General features: G+C 46.6%; 2 protein-coding genes across 5 annotated transcripts in view; one reads left to right on the plus strand and one right to left on the minus strand.

Moving 5' to 3' along the window:
- The window catches only part of Dupd1 (dual specificity phosphatase and pro isomerase domain containing 1), a 36,546-nt gene that overhangs the window by 17,321 nt on the left and 737 nt on the right, over window positions 1-18,488 (minus strand). Inside the window, exons 1-2 of one of the 3 annotated variants that reach the window (XM_031362756.1) lie at window positions 9,098-9,262; window positions 8,754-8,978 (exon numbers count right to left, since the gene is read on the minus strand). In XM_031362756.1, the coding sequence (XP_031218616.1) occupies window positions 8,754-8,950 (197 nt within the window). In that variant the 5' untranslated portion in view covers window positions 8,951-8,978; window positions 9,098-9,262. Of the gene's footprint in view, window positions 1-8,753; window positions 8,979-9,073; window positions 9,263-18,488 lie in introns of those variants that run through there. The other 2 variants (XM_031362753.1, XM_031362754.1) reach the window with 2 other exon arrangements.
- Window positions 9,182-15,252, plus strand: LOC116085278. 2 transcript variants are annotated; one of them, XR_004116474.1, is made up of 3 exons: window positions 9,182-10,208; window positions 11,162-11,327; window positions 12,775-15,252. XR_004116474.1 is itself a non-coding variant. In XM_031362752.1 (2 exons), the coding sequence occupies exons 1-2, from the start codon at window positions 10,170-10,172 to the stop codon at window positions 13,408-13,410; spliced, it is 675 nt and encodes a 224-aa protein (XP_031218612.1). In that variant the 5' UTR covers window positions 9,182-10,169; the 3' UTR covers window positions 13,411-15,252. The 2 variants fall into 2 exon arrangements, 1 of the variants encoding a protein (XP_031218612.1); XM_031362752.1 differs by lacking the exon at window positions 11,162-11,327.

An 18,488-nucleotide genomic window follows, 5' to 3' on the forward strand; every position in this document is an offset into this window, starting at 1 on the left:
TTTGCCTTAGGAACGAGGTGGGACATTCTTTCACATGTGAGCATGGTGGGCTCCTTCAGTTGTACAGGAGCCTGGTGGGATCCTTTGGTTGCACATGAGCTTGGAAGGTTCCCGTGGCTTGCTCTCTTTGGTTGTTATTGACTGGGCCTCTGTATGTAACTCAGTTTGTGCTTGGACCTGTGTTCTTCCTGCTTTAGCCTCTCAAGTGCTGGGCTCACTGGCAAGTGCCACTATCCCTGGCCTGGGTAGTTTATTCTGAGAACATCGTGGATCTCTGGTTTGACTAAAGTCTTCTTCATTCCTTCCCTGCAACCCCCTGGCCAAGATCTGGGTTCTAACTGCAGCAAAATCCTTCTCACACGGCCTGGTTTCCTCAGTCAGTCAGAGTCCTTCCTCCCTTTCCTCCTCCTCATCCTTGTCCCAACATCCTGCCAGTTCCTCTAGAGTCGACCCCTGAAAGCTTGCTTCAAACTCCACAGGTCATAGTTCGCTTCAGAGGTCCACTTGACACAAATCTAGCATCACCTGGGGAAAGGGAACTTCAGAGGAGGAACTGCCCTAATTAGGGTGGCCTCTGGCCACATCTGTGAGGAATCGTCTTAACTGAGGTAGGAGGGCCTGGTCCAGAGTGGTCCCTAATCTGGTGGGTGTGGGCTGTAGAAGAAAAGTAATTGAGCTGGGTGGTGGTGGTGGCGCACGCCTTTAATCCCAGAATTTGGGAGGCAGAGGCAGGTGGATTTCTGAGTTCGAGACTAGCCTGGTCTACAGAATGAGTTCCAGGATAGCCAAGGCTACACAGAGACACCCTGTCTCGAAACAAACAAACAAACCAACAACAACAACAAAAAAAAGACAGAAAGAAAGAAAGAAAGAAAGAAAGAAAGAAAGAAAGAAAGAAAGAAAGAAAGAAAGAAAAGAAAAGTAATTGAGCAAGCCAGTAGTAAGTAGTGTTGTTCTGTGGTCTCTTTCCTCCGTCCTGCCCTGAGTTCCTGCCTTGGATTCCTCTGATGATGGACTGTAATCTATACACCAGGTTAACCCTTCCCTCTCCAAACTGCTTTGGGTCATATTGTTTACTCACAGCAACAGAAAGCATACTAGGCTGGGTGTTGTGATGTACACCTTTAATGCTAGCACTCAAGAGGCAGTGGCAGGTGGATCTCTGTGAATTCTAGGCCAGCCTCGTATACATAGCTAGTTCCCAGACAGCCAGAGCTACAAAAATAGAGAAAGACGTTGCTAATAAAACAAAACAAAGCAAAACAAAGCAAAACCAGAAACAAAGAAAAGAAAGAAAAAGAGAACTAGAGCATCTCCTTGGGCCACACACACTGAGACCTTTGTTGTCCTGATCCCAACCCAAGTCCCTTGGTCTGCAGCCAAGACCATTTCCCTGTGTGCTCTTGTGCAGAGCCAAGGAGGGAGCCGTATGTGGCCTGAATACATAGATCCTTGCAGAGCATCTGCCACTCTCTATCAGCTGGAAAAAGGAGCCACTCCCATGTTGCTGGATTCTGTACTGGGCCCTGAGAGCAATCCCCTCGGGCAAGGCTACTTCCACTCTATTGTCAGCAGAGGTCAGCCTGCATCTCCTCTGGGCATCTTGGTCGAAAGTGCCTGTTTGCTTATGGTCTAGGTCATGCATCCTTTTTAATCTACTGTCTGTGACACTGTACTGACTGTGTGTTGTTTCCTGGGTGTGGCCTTGATGTCATTGTCCTCCCACGGACTCTGCGCTGAGTGCATTCTTCGCAGGTGGATTTTGGAGCAGTAGGTATTCCTAGCTTCTGATCTCGTTAAGTCATTGGGTGTCAAAGTGAAACTCACTGGCTCACTAGCCTGCTGGCCCCTGGACGTGTTGAGGCCATTCAAGGCAACAGCTTAAACTGCTGCAGGAACTGAAACCTCTAAGCTAAAGCCCCAGGGGCCTCCCATTTCTTTGCTGGCCGAGCCCAATTGCAAGGGGACTGCTTTCCTTACAGGGCTTGTGACGTTGAGCTGTGCTCTGCTCAAGCCTCTTTGCCAGATTAAAGAAATTCCATGGGGAAGCAGTGGGAAATTTTATACCAGAATGTTTATCTTTGTACAATGGGATTATAGGGAATTCTGATTTTTTTCTTTCAGTCTGTTTTTTTTTTAAATTCAGTAATGAGCACCCTACATTCATTTACTATATAATTATGTACTATGATTTTATTGATATTATTTCCTTAGTACTCAGGAGAGACAAGTTATTACAGAGATATGGGGTAGATTTTTTAATTCCTTTGGATTTTTAATTCCTGTTAGAAATCTCTTCCTGCTGGCCATGGTAAAGCCAGCCTGTCATTCCCTACCCCTGGGGATATTGAGGCAGAAGGAAAGGTTACACAACAATACCCTTTGTTAGAAAACAGAAACCTTAGCCAGTTGTGGTGGTGCATGCCTTTAATCCCAGCACTCAGGAGACAGAGGTATATCTCTAAATGCAAGGCCAACCTGGTCTACAGAGTGAGTTCTAGGACAGCCAGGGCTATACAGAGAAGCCCTGTCTCAAAAAAACCAAACCAAACAAAAAAACTAGAAACCTTTTCCCAGGCTGCTTCACTCCCCACAATTTGTTCCCCAAGATGGAGTTCAAGAAAGGAGGGAGAGTAAATGCTGGAAGCCCATGTTTGAAACTTAACGTATTGGTAATTAAAGTAGGACGTTGGCTCACCATACAGTAAAAGTCTTTCACGTTGTTCAAACCTTGCCAGAGAAAGCTTAATCTAGCATGAGAAGCCCTGGCCGAGGCTTCAGGCCTCTTTCTCTGGCTATCCCTGACTAGTGTCCACTTGCAATAATTGGAAGGTTCAAAGCTCAGGTTTTCTGGCTCTTCTGGGACATATGCAGCCTGTGAAATTGTTAACGCTGGCACATTTTGCTGCATCCTACCCTGGCCACACCTCACCTTGGAGTAGCAGGTCAAGTGTCAGCTTTGCTTGGTACTTTGAGGCCATAACAATTTTGTGTCGGTGTGTGGGAGGAGAGTCTCAGCCTTCCAGACACATCTAAGGGAGGCCCCCTCCTCCCTTCCCAGTTTCCCCAGCGGCAGGCCCAGGAGATAGATAGATTACTAGCTGGCTGGGAGCAAAGGAATCAGCTGGGCACAGGCATTTGCCTATAAGGGACCTGGCTCTTTGAGAAGGGTTTTGGGTTGTTGATGGCCCCCTGAAACAAGGCTTTGGTGGGAGTTGCCTTGGGCCCCAGCCATCTTACAGGCAGCATACTCTAAGAGCGAAGGGACACCACGGTGAGGAGAGAAATTTCTCAATTACTCCATGTCAACTCATCATTATCAGCTGCTACCCTGCCTAGGATTTGTGCAGTTCTTTCACGGTGGTAAGACAGTGCCCTTCTTGCTGACTATGTGGAGAGAAAAAGGAAAGAAAGAAAGGTTTTGCTAAGCAAATGAAAGATGTGAAGGAGATTAAAGTGAGAATATTTAAATTACAGAAGTGCAGCGCTTTTCAAGCATGCTCAAGCGGTTCTTGAAGCACCCATTTAGGGGCTGCTGATTGATAAGAGGCTATGAATTATTCTTATCTCCTAGTCCCTGGCTCTCTGGAGGGTAACACTTGGTTAACCTAATTTGAATCTAATTTAAATGACTTAAGAGTAATAACACAAGTATGTGCTTGAACCTAATAAAGCCTAATTTATTAAATAGGACAATTTTAAAAGAACTGTATGTTACAGCCAGACAGGGACTTTTGAAATCATCCTTTATTTAATAAATAAAGAAACCGAGTCCTAGAACAATAAAATGTTTTGCCAAAGGCCAGACAGCGGCCACACACAATGGGAACTTGAACTATGTACCCTGCATGTGGAAGGGCGGAGGCCTTTCTCCACGCTCCAGGAGCCTGTGCTTCCTGCTGGGGCAGGTTTAGTCCCCTACCAAGTTATGGGAAATAGGTGGCAAATGAGGGAGAGTTCCCCTTGGGGACATCTACAAGGTGGCTCGCTGGCCCATTCTCCAATCTTCTACAGACCCAGCAGACCTGTGGGGCTAATGTATTGTGGGGACTTGAGGTTTTTCTGGGGCTGAACCCCTTAGGACAACCTGAAACTGAAAACATGCTTAGACATCCTGAAACTCACAGGTTCGTAGGCATTCTTCTGAGGACAAGCCTTAGGCTGGGAAGCCAGGAGAGTGTCTGGGGAGGTGCTGAGGGGCCCTCTTCCCACATTCTGCTGGGCTCCACATAAGATGTCATGAGAGGTGGTTGCTGTGTGTTGGTTTCTGTCTCCAGACTGTCCTAGGAGGCTAGGAGGACTCTCCCCTTGCAACAAAATTTAGTGCTTAACCTGTACTTTCTTCACATTCTGTCCAATTTCTTGTTGGTAATGGTTCATAATTGAGTGTGCTGGGCATTGCAATAAGCTCTGATAGGTCTTAACATCTTAAATCCTAAATCTAATAGATGAGGAAACCGAAGCTCAGAGAGCTCAATGGCCAGGCTGAAGCCCTACAGAAACCTGACACTGAGAACTCAGCCATGCACAGGTCTCCAAAAAGAGGGCCTGGGGGAGAAAGAATGAACCTCTTCTTGGGGTAACCCTGGCCCAAGAGCCAAGCCTAGGCTCCAGATAGTGGATGGGCTTAGTATCCCAAGAATATCCATCTATTCTTACTCCTGAGTCTGGAATGCCTTCCACACTGTCCTCCGGAGTCTGGCATCTGGCTTTCAAAATCTTAGGTGCTTTATAGGTGGGTAGGGACTCATGTTAAATGAAAACTGAGGCTTTATGCCTGTGGAACCTGCTTTGGGCTTTGGGCAATACCTCCAGGGAGACCAAGAAACTCAGGCTTTCTACTGTCAGCATGCAGCTGGGGTTAGAGCCTCACCTGGTTGCTTGGCTGAGAACTCCATGGCCCTTTGGAGTTTGTGAAGCTTGATAAGTGGGCATCATACCAAGTCCAGGACCAGGGTCAAGCATGAGACTGAGCTGGCTTCTATTCTCTGCTATGGTCAGATCACATACAACTGACCTAGAGCTGCCTGGTCAGTGAGTGACTATAGTGCATGTATGTGTGTGTGTGTGTGTATGTGTGTACATGTATGTATATACATTTATATATGTGTGTGCATGTGTGTATATCTGTGTGAGTGTGTGCATGTGTATATATATGTGTGTGTATGCATGTGCATGTGTATGTATGTGTGTGTGCATGTGTATATCTGTGTGAGTGTATGTGTGTATATGTGTATGCGTGTGTGTATGTATGTATATCTATGTGTATATGTATGTATGTGTGTGTGTGTGTGTATGTGTGTGTGTGTGTGTGTGTTGGGACTTGATTAAACATAGATGGATTGTATCGAAAGGGTGGTGACATTGTCTTGGTTGAAAGCAGCAAGGTTATGTTCAGAGGTCAAGGAAATAAGCAGCTGCCATTGTTTGGCACAGCAGAATGTGTCCGTTCTCAGTCACTCACGGTGCTTCCCTGAAAGCGGCCCTTCTTTCCCTGGCAGTCGGCCTCCTACGGGCTGACCTGCACCGATGTTTTTGGATGTTTCACTAACAGTAGTAACAATGATGTTTGAGTCTGTCTGTTGGTTGATTACATCTAAAATGCTTTCTTTTGGGCTTTGAAGCCTCTCAGTAGCTGTGTTAGAAGAGAGGACATAGGTCCAGAAAGGTAAAAGACCCTGTCCCAAAGCTACTGCATCATTCCAGGGAGCAATGTTAGCTTGTACTATTGTTTAGAATGTTCCTTCTCCCTCCCCAGGGTGGCTTCCACTTTCCTGACCCTGTCAACAGGATGTTTTGATGTGGACTTACTTGACCCAATGAAATATGGATAAAAATGGCACGTGTGAGCTGGGAACTGGGGGAGGCACATGCCTGTGATCTCAGCACTTGGGAGGAGAGGCAGGAAGAGTCAGAGTCAGAAAGCCAGACTGAGCTATGTGAGGGTTCCTTATAAGCAAAAATAAAACAAACGTGGCATGTGCCACATCCGAGTCAGGTCAGGGTTTAACCATGCCTTTCTTTTCTTTCTGCTGCAAGAGAAAAATATCCCAGCAGTACCCTAGTGGCCATGGAACATGAAACACAGAGCCTGAGGTAGACCCACTGTGAACTGTAACGTTGAGAAATAAGCTGCTGTGTTGAAGGCAACTGAGATGTGGGAGTGGCCTGTTTCGCTAAGTCTAAGCTGACTGCATAGTGGTAGGATTTGGATTAATCCCAGACCTTCTGAAGATGTACTTTCTACCACCCATGGTCCCAGCCTCACGTTGTTTTCTGTCAGTCTTATGTACAAACAGTATTGAGCTCAGATCCTTATGTATTGATACCTGGACCTATGAGTTACCTTTCAGAGTACATGCACTCCTCCTTGACGACAGCTAAATTTGACTTATGAAAGATTCACAAATATAGCACAGAGGTTGTTTGGCAATAAAAGAGAACAGAGCATGACACACGCTACAGCGTGAGTGAACCGACAAGAATAAGCGGAGGGAAAACAGGCCAGTCCCAAAGCCCACCAGATCGTGCGATTCCATTGATGTGCAATGTCTAGATTAGGCCAGTATATAAGGGCAGAAGGTGGCCTGTTGGCTGCAGGGGCCCTGAGGAAGATGGGAGTAAGAAGTGACTGCTTAATGGATCCTGGTTTCCTCTTGAGGTGGTAAAAACGTTCTGTAGTTAGATGTGCAGGCAGTGGTTGCACAACTCAGCGAATATCATAAAATCCTTGAATTGTACAATTTAAGAGGATGGGGTTTATGGTATATCCCAGTAGAGCTGGATTCTAAGAGAAAACAGTACATCGAGTTCTGTGTACCCCTTGCCTAAGTTTCCCTAATGTTCTCGACGGGGAATGACAGGACAAATTGTACCATAGTTGTACTGTGGAATATTAAAAATGCAGAACAGCATACATGGTAGAAATTGTTTTTTTAAAGAAGAAACCATTTAAGCCTGAGCTACTGAGACCCTGTCTCGACAAACACAACAAAACACCCATTTGTGTTTTGAGCTAAAGAGATAGCTCAGCAGTTCACACTGCTCTTGTAGAAGACTCCAGTGGTTCACAGCACCCACTTTGGAGAGCTTACAACTACCCATAACTACGGCTCCAGGGGATCTGAGACCTCTGACACCCTGGTCCAATAGAGGCTGGTAGGCAGAGCACCTGCACTCAAATGCACCCCTCCCTGAAGGCATCCGTGTATATACATAATGAAAGAAAATCTTTAGAAAAATCAATCTGTTAAAAGAAATGAAAGTGCCTTGTATGTGTGTGTATGCATGTATGATTTTTTTTTAACCTTTGAAATCGTACACAGAAAGGAAACATAGCATGTGAATTTAATATAGGTGGGCTAGCAGGATGGCTCAGTGGGTAAAGGTGCCTGCTGCAAAGACTTCAGAATCTCTGGTTCCCACATGGAGGCGACAGAACCAACTCCCGCTAATTATCCTCTGACCTCCAAGTATACATTGTGGTTTGCACATGTATGCCCACACACACATACACAATAAAAATGCTTTTTAAAAAACCCCAATTTAATACTTGTTATTGGAAGAATTAAGAGTGGAAAAAGAAAGATTGCATGTTTGTTTTGTTTGAGACAGCATTTTATAAGCCCAGGCTAGCCTCGAATTCACTCTATAGCCACGACTCAGCTTGAACCCCCAATCTTCCTGTCTCTACCTCTGAAGTACTAGGGTTATAGCAAGGCAGCGCCTTGTTTGGCTTGCAGTTTGTTTTTCTGACCCTCTACTTAATTTACTTTAGTAGGAAACAGCACGCAATTTTCCTAACTTCCTACACCTTAAAAAAAAGAAAAAGAAAAAGAAAAAAAGGTTAAGGGGAAAAACTAAGGCAAGGGCTACTGCTCATGCTGAGTAGTTTACCTTTGTCTTTCTGAGCTCCCATCTAGTTGCAGTTGAGAAGGATGGGGGTGATCGAAGTAGAGGTCACTGACCTCAGCTCTCTCTCTCACCAAGGTTTAGGGTATAGGGTGCTTACTAAATAGCTCTGTGACTCACTTTCCTTTCCTTGAGATAGTCTCCTTCATTGGGTTATCATGAAAACCAAAAATGAGGTCATGTTTGCAGGGTACTAAACATAGTGCCTACCATACAGTGGCCCCTAAATGGTGGCCATGATCATCACCACCTACCACAGACATTTCTCACCTATGTGTGAAGTGGGAAAATAGATTGTAAGTCCTATAAAAGGGACAGTGAGCTGGGATTTTGATTTACTGTTTTTCAGACTCATATTCTAGGGTACTTCTATGCCAAGCTCCTATTCCTACTGTTGTTAATGGGTAAAACATAAGACTATACTTTCCGGCTCTCTTGCAGCTAGGTGCAGGAGAAATCTTAGGCTAGGCTTCCCCTTGGAAAGCTGCCCTTTTTTACTTCCCTTCCCCTAACTCCCTGTTGTCTGGGTCCTGGGGGGCATAGCAGAGCCCTGTGAGCATTCTAGGTCCTGAACAACCTTGAAGAAGTTGTCTCTGGACCCCTTCAGGCACTATGCTAGCTCCAGCTAGCCTCATTTGGACTTATGCACAAGAGAAAAATGAGCCTACCTTGCTTACGGCTCTTTTCTGGGTGTTCTGTAAAGTGGAGATGAGCACTAATATACTTCTCATAGACCAGCTGACCAGGAAGGCCAGGCCTGTCATGAGGCATTGGTAGAGAGTGACGGAGAGACACTGAATTCCCCAGGGCAACAGCAACGTAAGGCTGAGCCTGGAACTTACTCATCGCCAATGTGGAGCCGAGGCCAGACCTCGTTGACGTGTGTATACTGGGGGCTGCCCTTCCAGAAGAGACGCTCCAGCTCGAAGGCTCCAGGGGTACAGTAGTCCTCAGCATCTCCCTCTTCCTCCTGCAGGGACAACCTCTCGGCACAGGGGTGGGCATGCTTGATGCTTGTCTTTGTGTCGCCTGATGCCATTTTGGAGCCAAGGGAGGTTCTTTCCTTTCTGCATGAGAGAGGGTCGGAGAGGGGTTAGCAGGGAATGCTGGGCATTATAGAGGAGGTGATAAGCAAAGCTTAATTTGGTGGGCGTGTCCTTGCCTGCTATGCCCCCTTCTTGCTCACCCCAAGCCACACACAGGTAAGTGAGAAAGGCCATGATGACAGTTAAACGACACTCCCCAACATTCCAGTGTTCATGCAGCAAAAAACCTCGGGAAGCATACGCAGATTTATGGCAAACCCAAGAGTAGTCCAGTCTAGGCAGCCTGTCCCCACTCGCCCCTTGTTTTTTATTTTTATTAGGTCCAATTTCTCTGCTGCCTGCTTTTTTTCTTTATCTGACAGGAACTTGCTATCTTGGGACATTTCGAGCTTGAGTAGGGCTCTGGCTCTCTCGAAATCTGCAGGAAGCAGCTGTCCAGCAGAAAGGGCGCACGGCTGAGTCTAGAGTGGGTGTGGTTTGTTTCTGACAGCCTCACCCAGAAGCAGGACTTGTGAAGCCTTGGGGTGGAAGGGAAGTTTGTCTGTGTGAGGATCAGCCAACTCCTTAGGATACTTGGGATCATATTCATGGCTCTCATGCGTGAAGTCTGGCTATGGCTGCCTTATCCTCTCAGGGGGTCAAAAGGTGTGCCTGCAGGTTGAAAACTAGGGATGGTGCTGGTGGGATATGGAAGAAATGTTTCCACTGTCCCCAGGGAATCTTGTTGATTTGACAAGTAGCTGCTCACCCACACAGCTCCAAGTCCAAAGACTCAACCAACCAAGGATCAAAACACTCAAGTGAGTGCCTGATCTGAACCTGCACAGGTTTTCCTCTTGATTAATTACTCCCTAATTAACTGCTGTTCGCACACTACAAATACTGTATCTACTATTACAAGTAACCCAGAGATGATTTAAAGTCCCCAGGGGGATGTGTGGAGTTCATATGCAAATATTGTGCCCCAGCCCCTTTTGAGATTGGGTCTCTTGTAGCCCACACTGGCATCAAAGTTACTATGTATAGAATGATGATGCTGAATTTCTTGTCGTTAGCCTCCACCTGCATAGTGCTGACATTAAAGGCCTATACCACCATGCCCAGTTTATAGGGATGAAATCCAGGGCTCTATGCACGATAGGCAAGTTCTCACCCAACCTAGCTGCTTCTCCACTCCAGCTATGCCATTTTATAGGAGGGACTTGAACATCCATGGACTTCGGTACCCTGAGGGCCTGGAACCCCTGTTCTGTGAGTACTGAAGGAGATCGATCATACTTACACAGCACTTGTTTTGAGACAAGCTCCATTGTTCCAATTTCTTTAAAGTCACTCACTCAGTCTTAAGCCTATGAAAGCTGCCATTGTCCCCACGTTACATATGAGAGAAGTGATAAAGATGTTCAGCACATGCAGTACTCATCTGCTGAGAGGGAGGGTGGTGGAGACAACATTGTGATGGAAGAAATGAAAGACTATCAGAAAGGCTGGGACCCTTGGAGAACATCAGGATCAAGTACTGCTCAGAATATGATTTGGAAGGCTTGAGCTTCTCAGAAAAGGACATTCTGGACATACATACTAAAAATAACTCAGTGGATTCGAACACATTAAACACATGGTGATGATACTTAAAACAAATTCACAGTCTAGAGAGATGACTCAGCAGTTCAGAGCCTGTGCTGTTCCTTCAGAGAACCTAAGTTCAGTTCCCAGTACCTACATGTCAGGTGGGGCACAAGTGACTGTGACTTGAGCTCCGAAGGTATCTATTATCCTCTTCTAGATGTTGTTAACACCCGCTCTTATGTGCATTCTACACACACACAACACACACATAGACAAATGCACACACACATACACAAATGCACACAGACATACACACACAAATGCACACACACACACAAATGCACATACACAGACAAATGCACACACACACAAATACATACACAACACACACACATACACACACACACACACACACACACACACACACGATTAAAAATAAATCTTTAAGCTGGACATAATGACAGTTAATCCCAGCTCTTGAGAAGCAGAAGTAAGCAGATATCTGAGTTTGAGTCCAACCTGGTCTACAGAGCGAATTCTAGTACAGCCAGGGCTACACAGAGAAACCCTGTCTCAAAAAAAAAAAAAAATGGTAAAATGCTAACATACTAACAGATGAATAATGTAATATCTAGAATTTGCATCATAAACATTATAGTTGGAGGGCCAGCAAGATGCCTCAGCAGGTATAAAGGCTTGCTGTATAAGCCTGAAGACCTGAGTTCAGTTACCAGGAGCCACATGGAAGACGAAGGAAACAGACTGCAGAGGGTTGTCTCTGGCTTTCACACATGCACTATGGTATGTACACATATAAAATAAAAAATATCAAAATATAGTTAGATAAATGCAAGAATTACAGTATTGGAGGCTAGGGGTGTTGGTGGAAGTGTGTGTGAAGCAGGATTGGTGAGGGGTGGTGATTGACTCTGGATGATGGTTGCAAAATAGCTACTGTTTCTCTTTGTGTGTGTTTGTGATTCCCTGTGATTCAATTTTCAAAAGTGCTGGGCTCAGGGGTACATGCCTATGTTCCTAAATATTCTGGGAGGATGTTTCAGACCAGGAATCTAAGAGTTGAGAATGAGACCCTAGTCTCTTAAGAAAAATTTAAAAAATTTTAAGGGCAGTGAAAAGACCAAACCCATTGTGTCAGGGATTCAGTTCTTCCAAGTTCACAATAGGTACAGGAAAAGATCAGTAGCTAACAGTGTCTGCCCATGAGGATGGGGGAGGCGAGGCTCCGAGATTTCTTCCTTATGACAGACTCATTCCTGGAGTGAGAACCACATGGGGCAGAGGGACTCTGCTTTGGAGCCTGCCAGTGTATTTGTAAAGGCCAGCTCTCCTGGAGTCATCCATAGCAGCTGAAAATACAGATTCTGGGTTTATACACTGGGCCACAGCAGGGGCCTGAGAGCCGACATTTTAACAAGATCCCAGGAGAGTCTATGCTTGCTGACAATCATAATTGACTGACATGTGGCTGAAGAGTCAAGAGAAGAGTTGTAAGGATACCCCAAACACCTTCCGTCTTCTCACTGATACAGGAACAGGGCATTGGTTCCTGACGCAGATCCAGGCCTGGGAGAGGAAACACTTGGACTACCTGCATGCAGGTTTCCCAGGTCTCCTTGATCTCTAAAGTAAATGGATGGATTGAGGGGTGAATGGATGAATGGATGAATAAGAGGTACGAATGGCAAAAGCCTGTGCAGCCTGGCTGGGAACTCAACCAGGGCTTTGGAGGCAGGGTTGAGGCTCTGCTGACCTGACTCCGTGCAGGGGAGGAATGTGCAGACAGGACTCAGAGTGGCCCATGACTCCTCCCCCAGGGTAGTTGGTGAGACCTGCGCTTGATTCTTGGCCCTGCCTGCTGGGATTTCCGGGGATAGGGTGGCCATATTGCAAGGCCTGACCGAAGTTTCCCTTGTAGGAGCCAGCCCAGACTCCTCCATCTCCTAAGACCATATTTAACAACTTTCCTTGAGGCCCACAGCAGCCTTAATTACAAAGATGTGCTGCTCAGTGCACCCCCATGGCACCCACTCATCTTATTTCAAGTCTGGCATCATATTCCTAAATACTGTGGCTTAAATTCCTCTGAGTCCTGCTTGTCGCTAAGGGACTTGGAAAGACGTGATCTTAAGGAGATGCTGGAGTCTGTTCCATTGTGGATCCTCTGGTCGGCCTCCTCTGACCATTAAAGCTGACTGCACCCTTGGTAAGGCCTCTTTCCCCTCATTAGGCTGCGGAGGAACCGTCCCTGGCCCGGCCCTGCATTATAGCTTTGGCTGCGTTTCCAGACAGAAGAGGAAGTGGCGTTGTGTACCCAGAGCGGCTTGGCACACAGAAGGGGTTCTGGGATCTATTATCTTCCAGCGCGGTGCAGGAAAGAGAACAAAGCACAGGGCTGTCCAGAAACCACAGACCTGTAATCTTTCCAAATCCTGAAGACGGCCTGTGCACCCCCAAACCCCAACCACACAGCTCCCAAACCTGTCGTTCTTCTAGAGGCAGGGAGAGCCTGTGTACCAGATCACAGCCAAAAGGGGAAGAAAGATCTGCTCTGTTTGGTCTCCATAGATTCGACCCAGAGATTAACTGCCAAGGTCTCCATGACATACCATATCAATCACAGGCTAACTGTCATAATGAGAGCTGGGCAGGCTGTCAAGACAGGCTTCCAGATTCCTGCTACAGCTTCATCCTTAAAGATTTGGACCGGAGGAATCAAATGCCAGTTTTGAAGGCTTCTTGGCCTGTGAGAGCATCCTTCTCAGAGAAACAGAAGCCAATGCCGGCACCTTCACAAAGCAGACAGGTCGATGACATAATTAGCATAGAGGAAGGAAGTAGATGGATACTAAAGAACAAACAATAACTTGACTATTAGTGGTAAAGAAGAAGTGTTAGGGAGTAGTGGGGACTGCAGTACACTAAAGAGCCGGTGCCCCCTCTGATATGGGACAGCAAACTGTCATTCCATGTGGGAATGCAACCCAGATTTTTATATTGTTTATAGATATATATGTTTTTACATTTTATTTACTTTGTGGGGTGCATGTCATAATACTTGTGTACTTAGTACACATAGCACATGTGGAAACCAGCCTGGTCTACATAGCAAGCTCCAGGCCATCTAGGGGTCTAGAGTGGGACCCCCATCTCAAGAGGAAGGAGGAGGAGGTCATTGGGGAGAAGAGACCAGAGGTTATGAAGCCACATGTATGTGGTAATTCTGTGTTTCTAGAAAGACACATGATTGACACTGGCTGTGTGCTTGTGGTAGTGCAGTGAAATTATGTCTGACCTTGTTTTCTTTGTAAGTGACCGTCGTCTCAGTGTCTCTGCTATGTGCGCATGACATCAGCACACGGAGGGAGAAATCACCCCAAATCCCACACAAGTTCTGCTTTAGGGTCATCATGTATGCAGGAGGTACTCACCCTGAAACCGAGGGCTGCCTTCCTGGGGGCCCTGGAGCAGTTGTGTGTCATCTATCCTACAGGCCTCTGGGGCAGCAGTCAGGCCTAGGCCCTGTGCTTGCTGGGAAATCATGGGCTTCCAGTCTGTAGGCGGCCCAAAGCTGGCATAGCGTCTTTAGGAAAAAGATGCCTGGTGAGCAGGCCCAAGACCATGTAAGAGGCTGTGCAGGGATGCAGCTCTGATGCAGCCTGAGGGAAATTCCTTCCTCCTGCCTGCCCACAGAGGCAGAGGGCAGCTCCCTCCCACTCCCATCCCAGTGGGAGAGCAAGGGCCCTGTACTTCCCTTCAGCCTGGACTTGGCTCTGGCTGAGCCAGTGACCTTAAGGACACTCTGGGGTCATTAGTGAAGTGGGAGTAGCACCATTTTCTCCGTGACTTGACCTTCCAAGTTACATATGTGTCATATATCAAACACAGGACAAGGCCTGCCAGGTCAGTGTGAGAGAGGATTGGGCAGTAGCTAGATAGACAGGGCCACAAAGATCTAGAAATTTTTGACCTTAATTTGGCTTTATGACTTTTTTCTTTTAAATCTGCTCTTGGTACTGGAGAGAATTAGTTCTGCTGAAAAAAAAAAAAAACCATGAGTTTTTTTTCAGGCCTCATGTACAAAGCTGAGCACGACCATATGAGCTTATTAGCCCATTACTGTGGGATGGTAGAGACAGGAGGATTACTGGAGCTGGCTGACTATAGGCCCAGCAGCTCCAGGTCAATAAGAGACGATGTCTCAAGGACTGAGGAGAAGAGTGATAGAGCGGCAGAGCCAGCATCACCTCTGACCATGCATGTGTGCATGCATGCTCACACACACACACACACACACACACACACACACACTCATACACTCATACATACACACATACGCACACTCACATACTTTTTTGAAAACCTTCTGCCCTCTTTTCAGAGAAACCTGTGGATATTTGTGTTCCTGGGGGAAAGTTAGTTCCAATTTAAATGCAATGTACACCACATTTCTTCCTCAACCCTATCGGAGTTGGGTCTGGAGTGTTCTCTGAGAGGAGGGAGTGAGAACACTGTTGCATAAACAGTTAGCTGAACAATACCTACTGCTGGATTTGGGATTTGGCACGAGTGTCCTTATATAAGTATATACATATTTTCAATTTGCCTCAAGTCATTCCTTGTCTTTATGCATGTTAAATCTACCAAAATGAGGCCAACCACAACATAAAATCTGTGGATTTTTTTTTAAAATTAAAACTTGGACAAGAAATTTTTGTTGTTGTTGTTGCCTATAATTTACTTTTGTTTTGTTTTGTTTTGTTTTTCATATAATTTACTTCTTAATGTACCAGATATAATCCAAGTTTAACAGATTTTTTTTTCCTTTTGGATTCTGGCAAGTATGTTAACAGGAGGTAATTATGTGAAATAATATAAAATCCTTTTATTAAAAAAAAAACCAGAGAAGCCTTTCTCTGTTTAAGAGGAAATTTAATATTACTTCTCCGATGGTGTCAATGTCATGAACTCATTTGATTAACTCTTCAAATGGTTCCAAGTGCTTTGGGTGGTAATTTATGAGCTCCTAATTGATTTTCCCAATCTTGGCTTGGCAGAGGTGGACCTCCTGGAGTTGTGAGGGGGGCTGAAGGCCCACACTTAGTTTCCCTCTCAGACAAGAGAGACAGCCTGGAAGGACATTGCCCAATGACAGAGGGGGAGCTCTGTCCAGGGAGACAATGCCCATGTCGCCCATGGACACCTCACCAGAACGGTTGTGGTTCTTAGCTCTCGAGTAGCTGGGCCTCTGCCTCCTCTTGAGATGTGTGGGAATGCTGTGGGCAGTTTCTCAGCATGGCAAATTCTTTCAAGAATCATTTCCCACAGAGTGTCACCTCAGAACAAGCCTTATGTGGAAAAGGGTAAAGGAGGTTTTATGCTGGGGAGGGGAGCGGGGGCAGGGGCTTGTAGCTCACAATGTGAGCTCCCTCTATTTCCCATCCAGACCATTTTTCCTTACTAGGCCTGCCTTTCAAATGCCACACTAGGAAGGTTAAGGACCTCGGCAAGGCTTAGGGCCAAGGCTGCTGTCTCCTAAAACCACCACTTAAGTCCTCAGAAATAACAGGCCTGGCCAGACTCCAAAGAATAAATATATACGGTGGTTTCATTTATTGTATTCCCAGGGAATGTCGGTTCTCAAAACCTCCTACATGGGACGCAAGTGCATCACATCATACACGAATTAAAATGATGGACAGCGAGGTTAGGAAAAATGACACTAGCTAGTAGCTTATGCCTTCAATCCCAGTACTCGGGAGGCAGAGGCAGGCAGATCTCTGTGAGGACAGCCAGGGCTACACAGAGAAACTGTATCTCAAAAAGAAAAGGAAAAAGAAAAAGAAAAAGAAAGATGCTGGCAAGTTAGTAAGTGGGGTTCAGTGGGGATTCAGTTCAGCAAGCGGTCTTGCATCCTGATTGTATCAACAGAGAGTACACCATGTTCCTAGTCACGGTGTATGAGTATGAGCTCATGTGGATAAGCTTAGGCTTCTTGGTTTTGTTTTTTTGTTTTTGTTTTTTTTAACATATGAATGCATGTGTGTATGTGAGCACGCATGTGTTTAGGTACATGTACATGTGCATCTGTGTGGCAACCCAAAGTCGACACTGGCTGTCTTTGATCGCTTATTTCCATTTATTTTCTCAGTCAGGGTCTCTTGCCGAGCCCAGAGCTCATGGATCGCAGCTAGTGTAGCCAGCCAGCCTGCTCTCAGGATCCCGTCTCTGCCTCCCTAGTGTGTGTGTGTGTGTGTGGGGGGGGGGTTACAGGCAGGTGGGATTTGAACTCTGGTCTTCATGTTTGTGCAGCAAGAACTTTATCCACTGAGTCATCTCCCCAACCCTGCCTTTTGATTCTGTGTGTGCTCCCCTCCTGGTGGTGTAAAAAGTTTGCCACATCCTCTCGGGCCTGGGAGGCTTATGCACCTAGTATCTGAATAATGCATCAGGATGGGGATTTAAATGAGATCATCTTAGCCTCCACCATATCAGCTTGAAGAACATTCCACAGAGCAGGGACTTGGGTGAAGAAGGGAGGTGAGCCAAGACAGGAGAGAGTAGAGAGGTGTGGCCTGGGCAGATGGGGATGGATACAGGCCTTTGGGTGGCAGGATTCGTTGGTTCCTGTGTGAAGTGCAAGCGAGGCTTTTCTGAGACAGTTCATTTTTGCCAGACTTGCTAGGCTTCCAGAAGCCTTCGCTGCGGAAGGCTCTTTACTGTGGAAACGGAAGGCACAGAACCTTCCGTTCAAGAGTCACTCGAACAGAAATTAAATGTCATCTACTCTGGACAAATGTGATAACATCCCCCAGCCTAGCCCCTGGTCCTGCTCTTCCCAGGCCCACCCAGCCCTGGGTAGGGCTCAGAACAGAGCAGCCAAGTGAGAAGCCCCTGTTGCTGCCTAAACTGTAAGGGTACCAGGCCCCAAGGTTGTATGCCATCAGGCTCTGAGGCACACTGGGTTCCAGTCTCTACCACTGCCAAAGCCCTGTGACCTAATTCACCTATGCCTTGGTTTCCCCATCTGAAAAGAGGGAAGGAAGAGTATTAATACTTAAAAGGAAAGCTCATAAAACTGCTCTGGGAGGCAGGTATGGTGGTATCGACCTATAATCCCAGTACTCGGGAGGCCGAGGCAAGATGATTGTCATGTGTTTGAGGCTAGCCTGGATTACATAGTGAGTTCCAGGTCAGCTTGGGCTACAGTGTGAGAGACAGTGTCTCTAAAACCCCCAATCAAAACCAGACAACAGCAACAATAGGGTATTGAGCCCAAGGAAACACTTGCAGAAGTTCTGTGCCTGCTGAAAGGAGCCTGTCCCCTCCCCAAGTGCAAGCAGCCAGGTCTCCATAGTTCAGGAAGAAAAGCAAATAAGTAGAAGCCCAAAGTCCAGCCTTTGGCCTTAGCACACCCCCTCTGATCTTTATCATGGGGTAGAAAGTAGTCACACAAAGTCTACCCTCACATGGGCCCCAGCGCTATCTCCAGCCCAGCTGTTACTCCAGGGCTAAAACACCCTCAGCCATGGCGTCTAGCTCACCCATGGTGAGAGACCATTGCCTCTCCTCTGTTCCTTAGCACAGACCTGCCTTAGCCCCCAAGGTAGCTTTAGGGCTGCCCAGCATTCTCTAATTCTCCTCTGACCCCCACCCTCCTCCATGCCCAGAGTACTTTCTCAGAAGCCTCCGCAGTCCTGCTGCTGCTGCTAAGTAAACCTAAGTGTCTTCCAAATTGTGCACAGGGCCCATATAGTGAGAATGAGGAGAGGCCACCAGGGACGGGGACATGTCAAAGCAGCAGAAAGGGCATGACGTAGGAGGGTTCCCCCAGGGGCTGGTGACCTCTTCACACATGACCCTCATGTCCCTTTCTCGGAGTCCTCTCAGCTTCTGAACTAGTAGTTCAGTGCCTAGTAGTCCCAGCAGCTATTGAATTCCAAG

The sequence above is a fragment of the Mastomys coucha genome, unplaced genomic scaffold, assembly GCF_008632895.1.
Source record: "Mastomys coucha isolate ucsf_1 unplaced genomic scaffold, UCSF_Mcou_1 pScaffold9, whole genome shotgun sequence".
Lineage (NCBI taxonomy): Eukaryota > Metazoa > Chordata > Mammalia > Rodentia > Muridae > Mastomys > Mastomys coucha.

What these genes read in the sequence shown, in the direction of transcription:
- LOC116085278 (XM_031362752.1), top strand. Translation starts at nt 10,170, where the DNA reads ATGGACTTCGGTACCCTGAGGGCCTGGAACCCCTGTTCT. An exon ending in GGGCCTGGAACCCCTGTTCT is followed by an intron (nt 10,209 to 12,774) that starts GTGAGTACTGAA and finishes TCCCCTCATTAG; the next exon opens with GCTGCGGAGGAACCGTCCCT.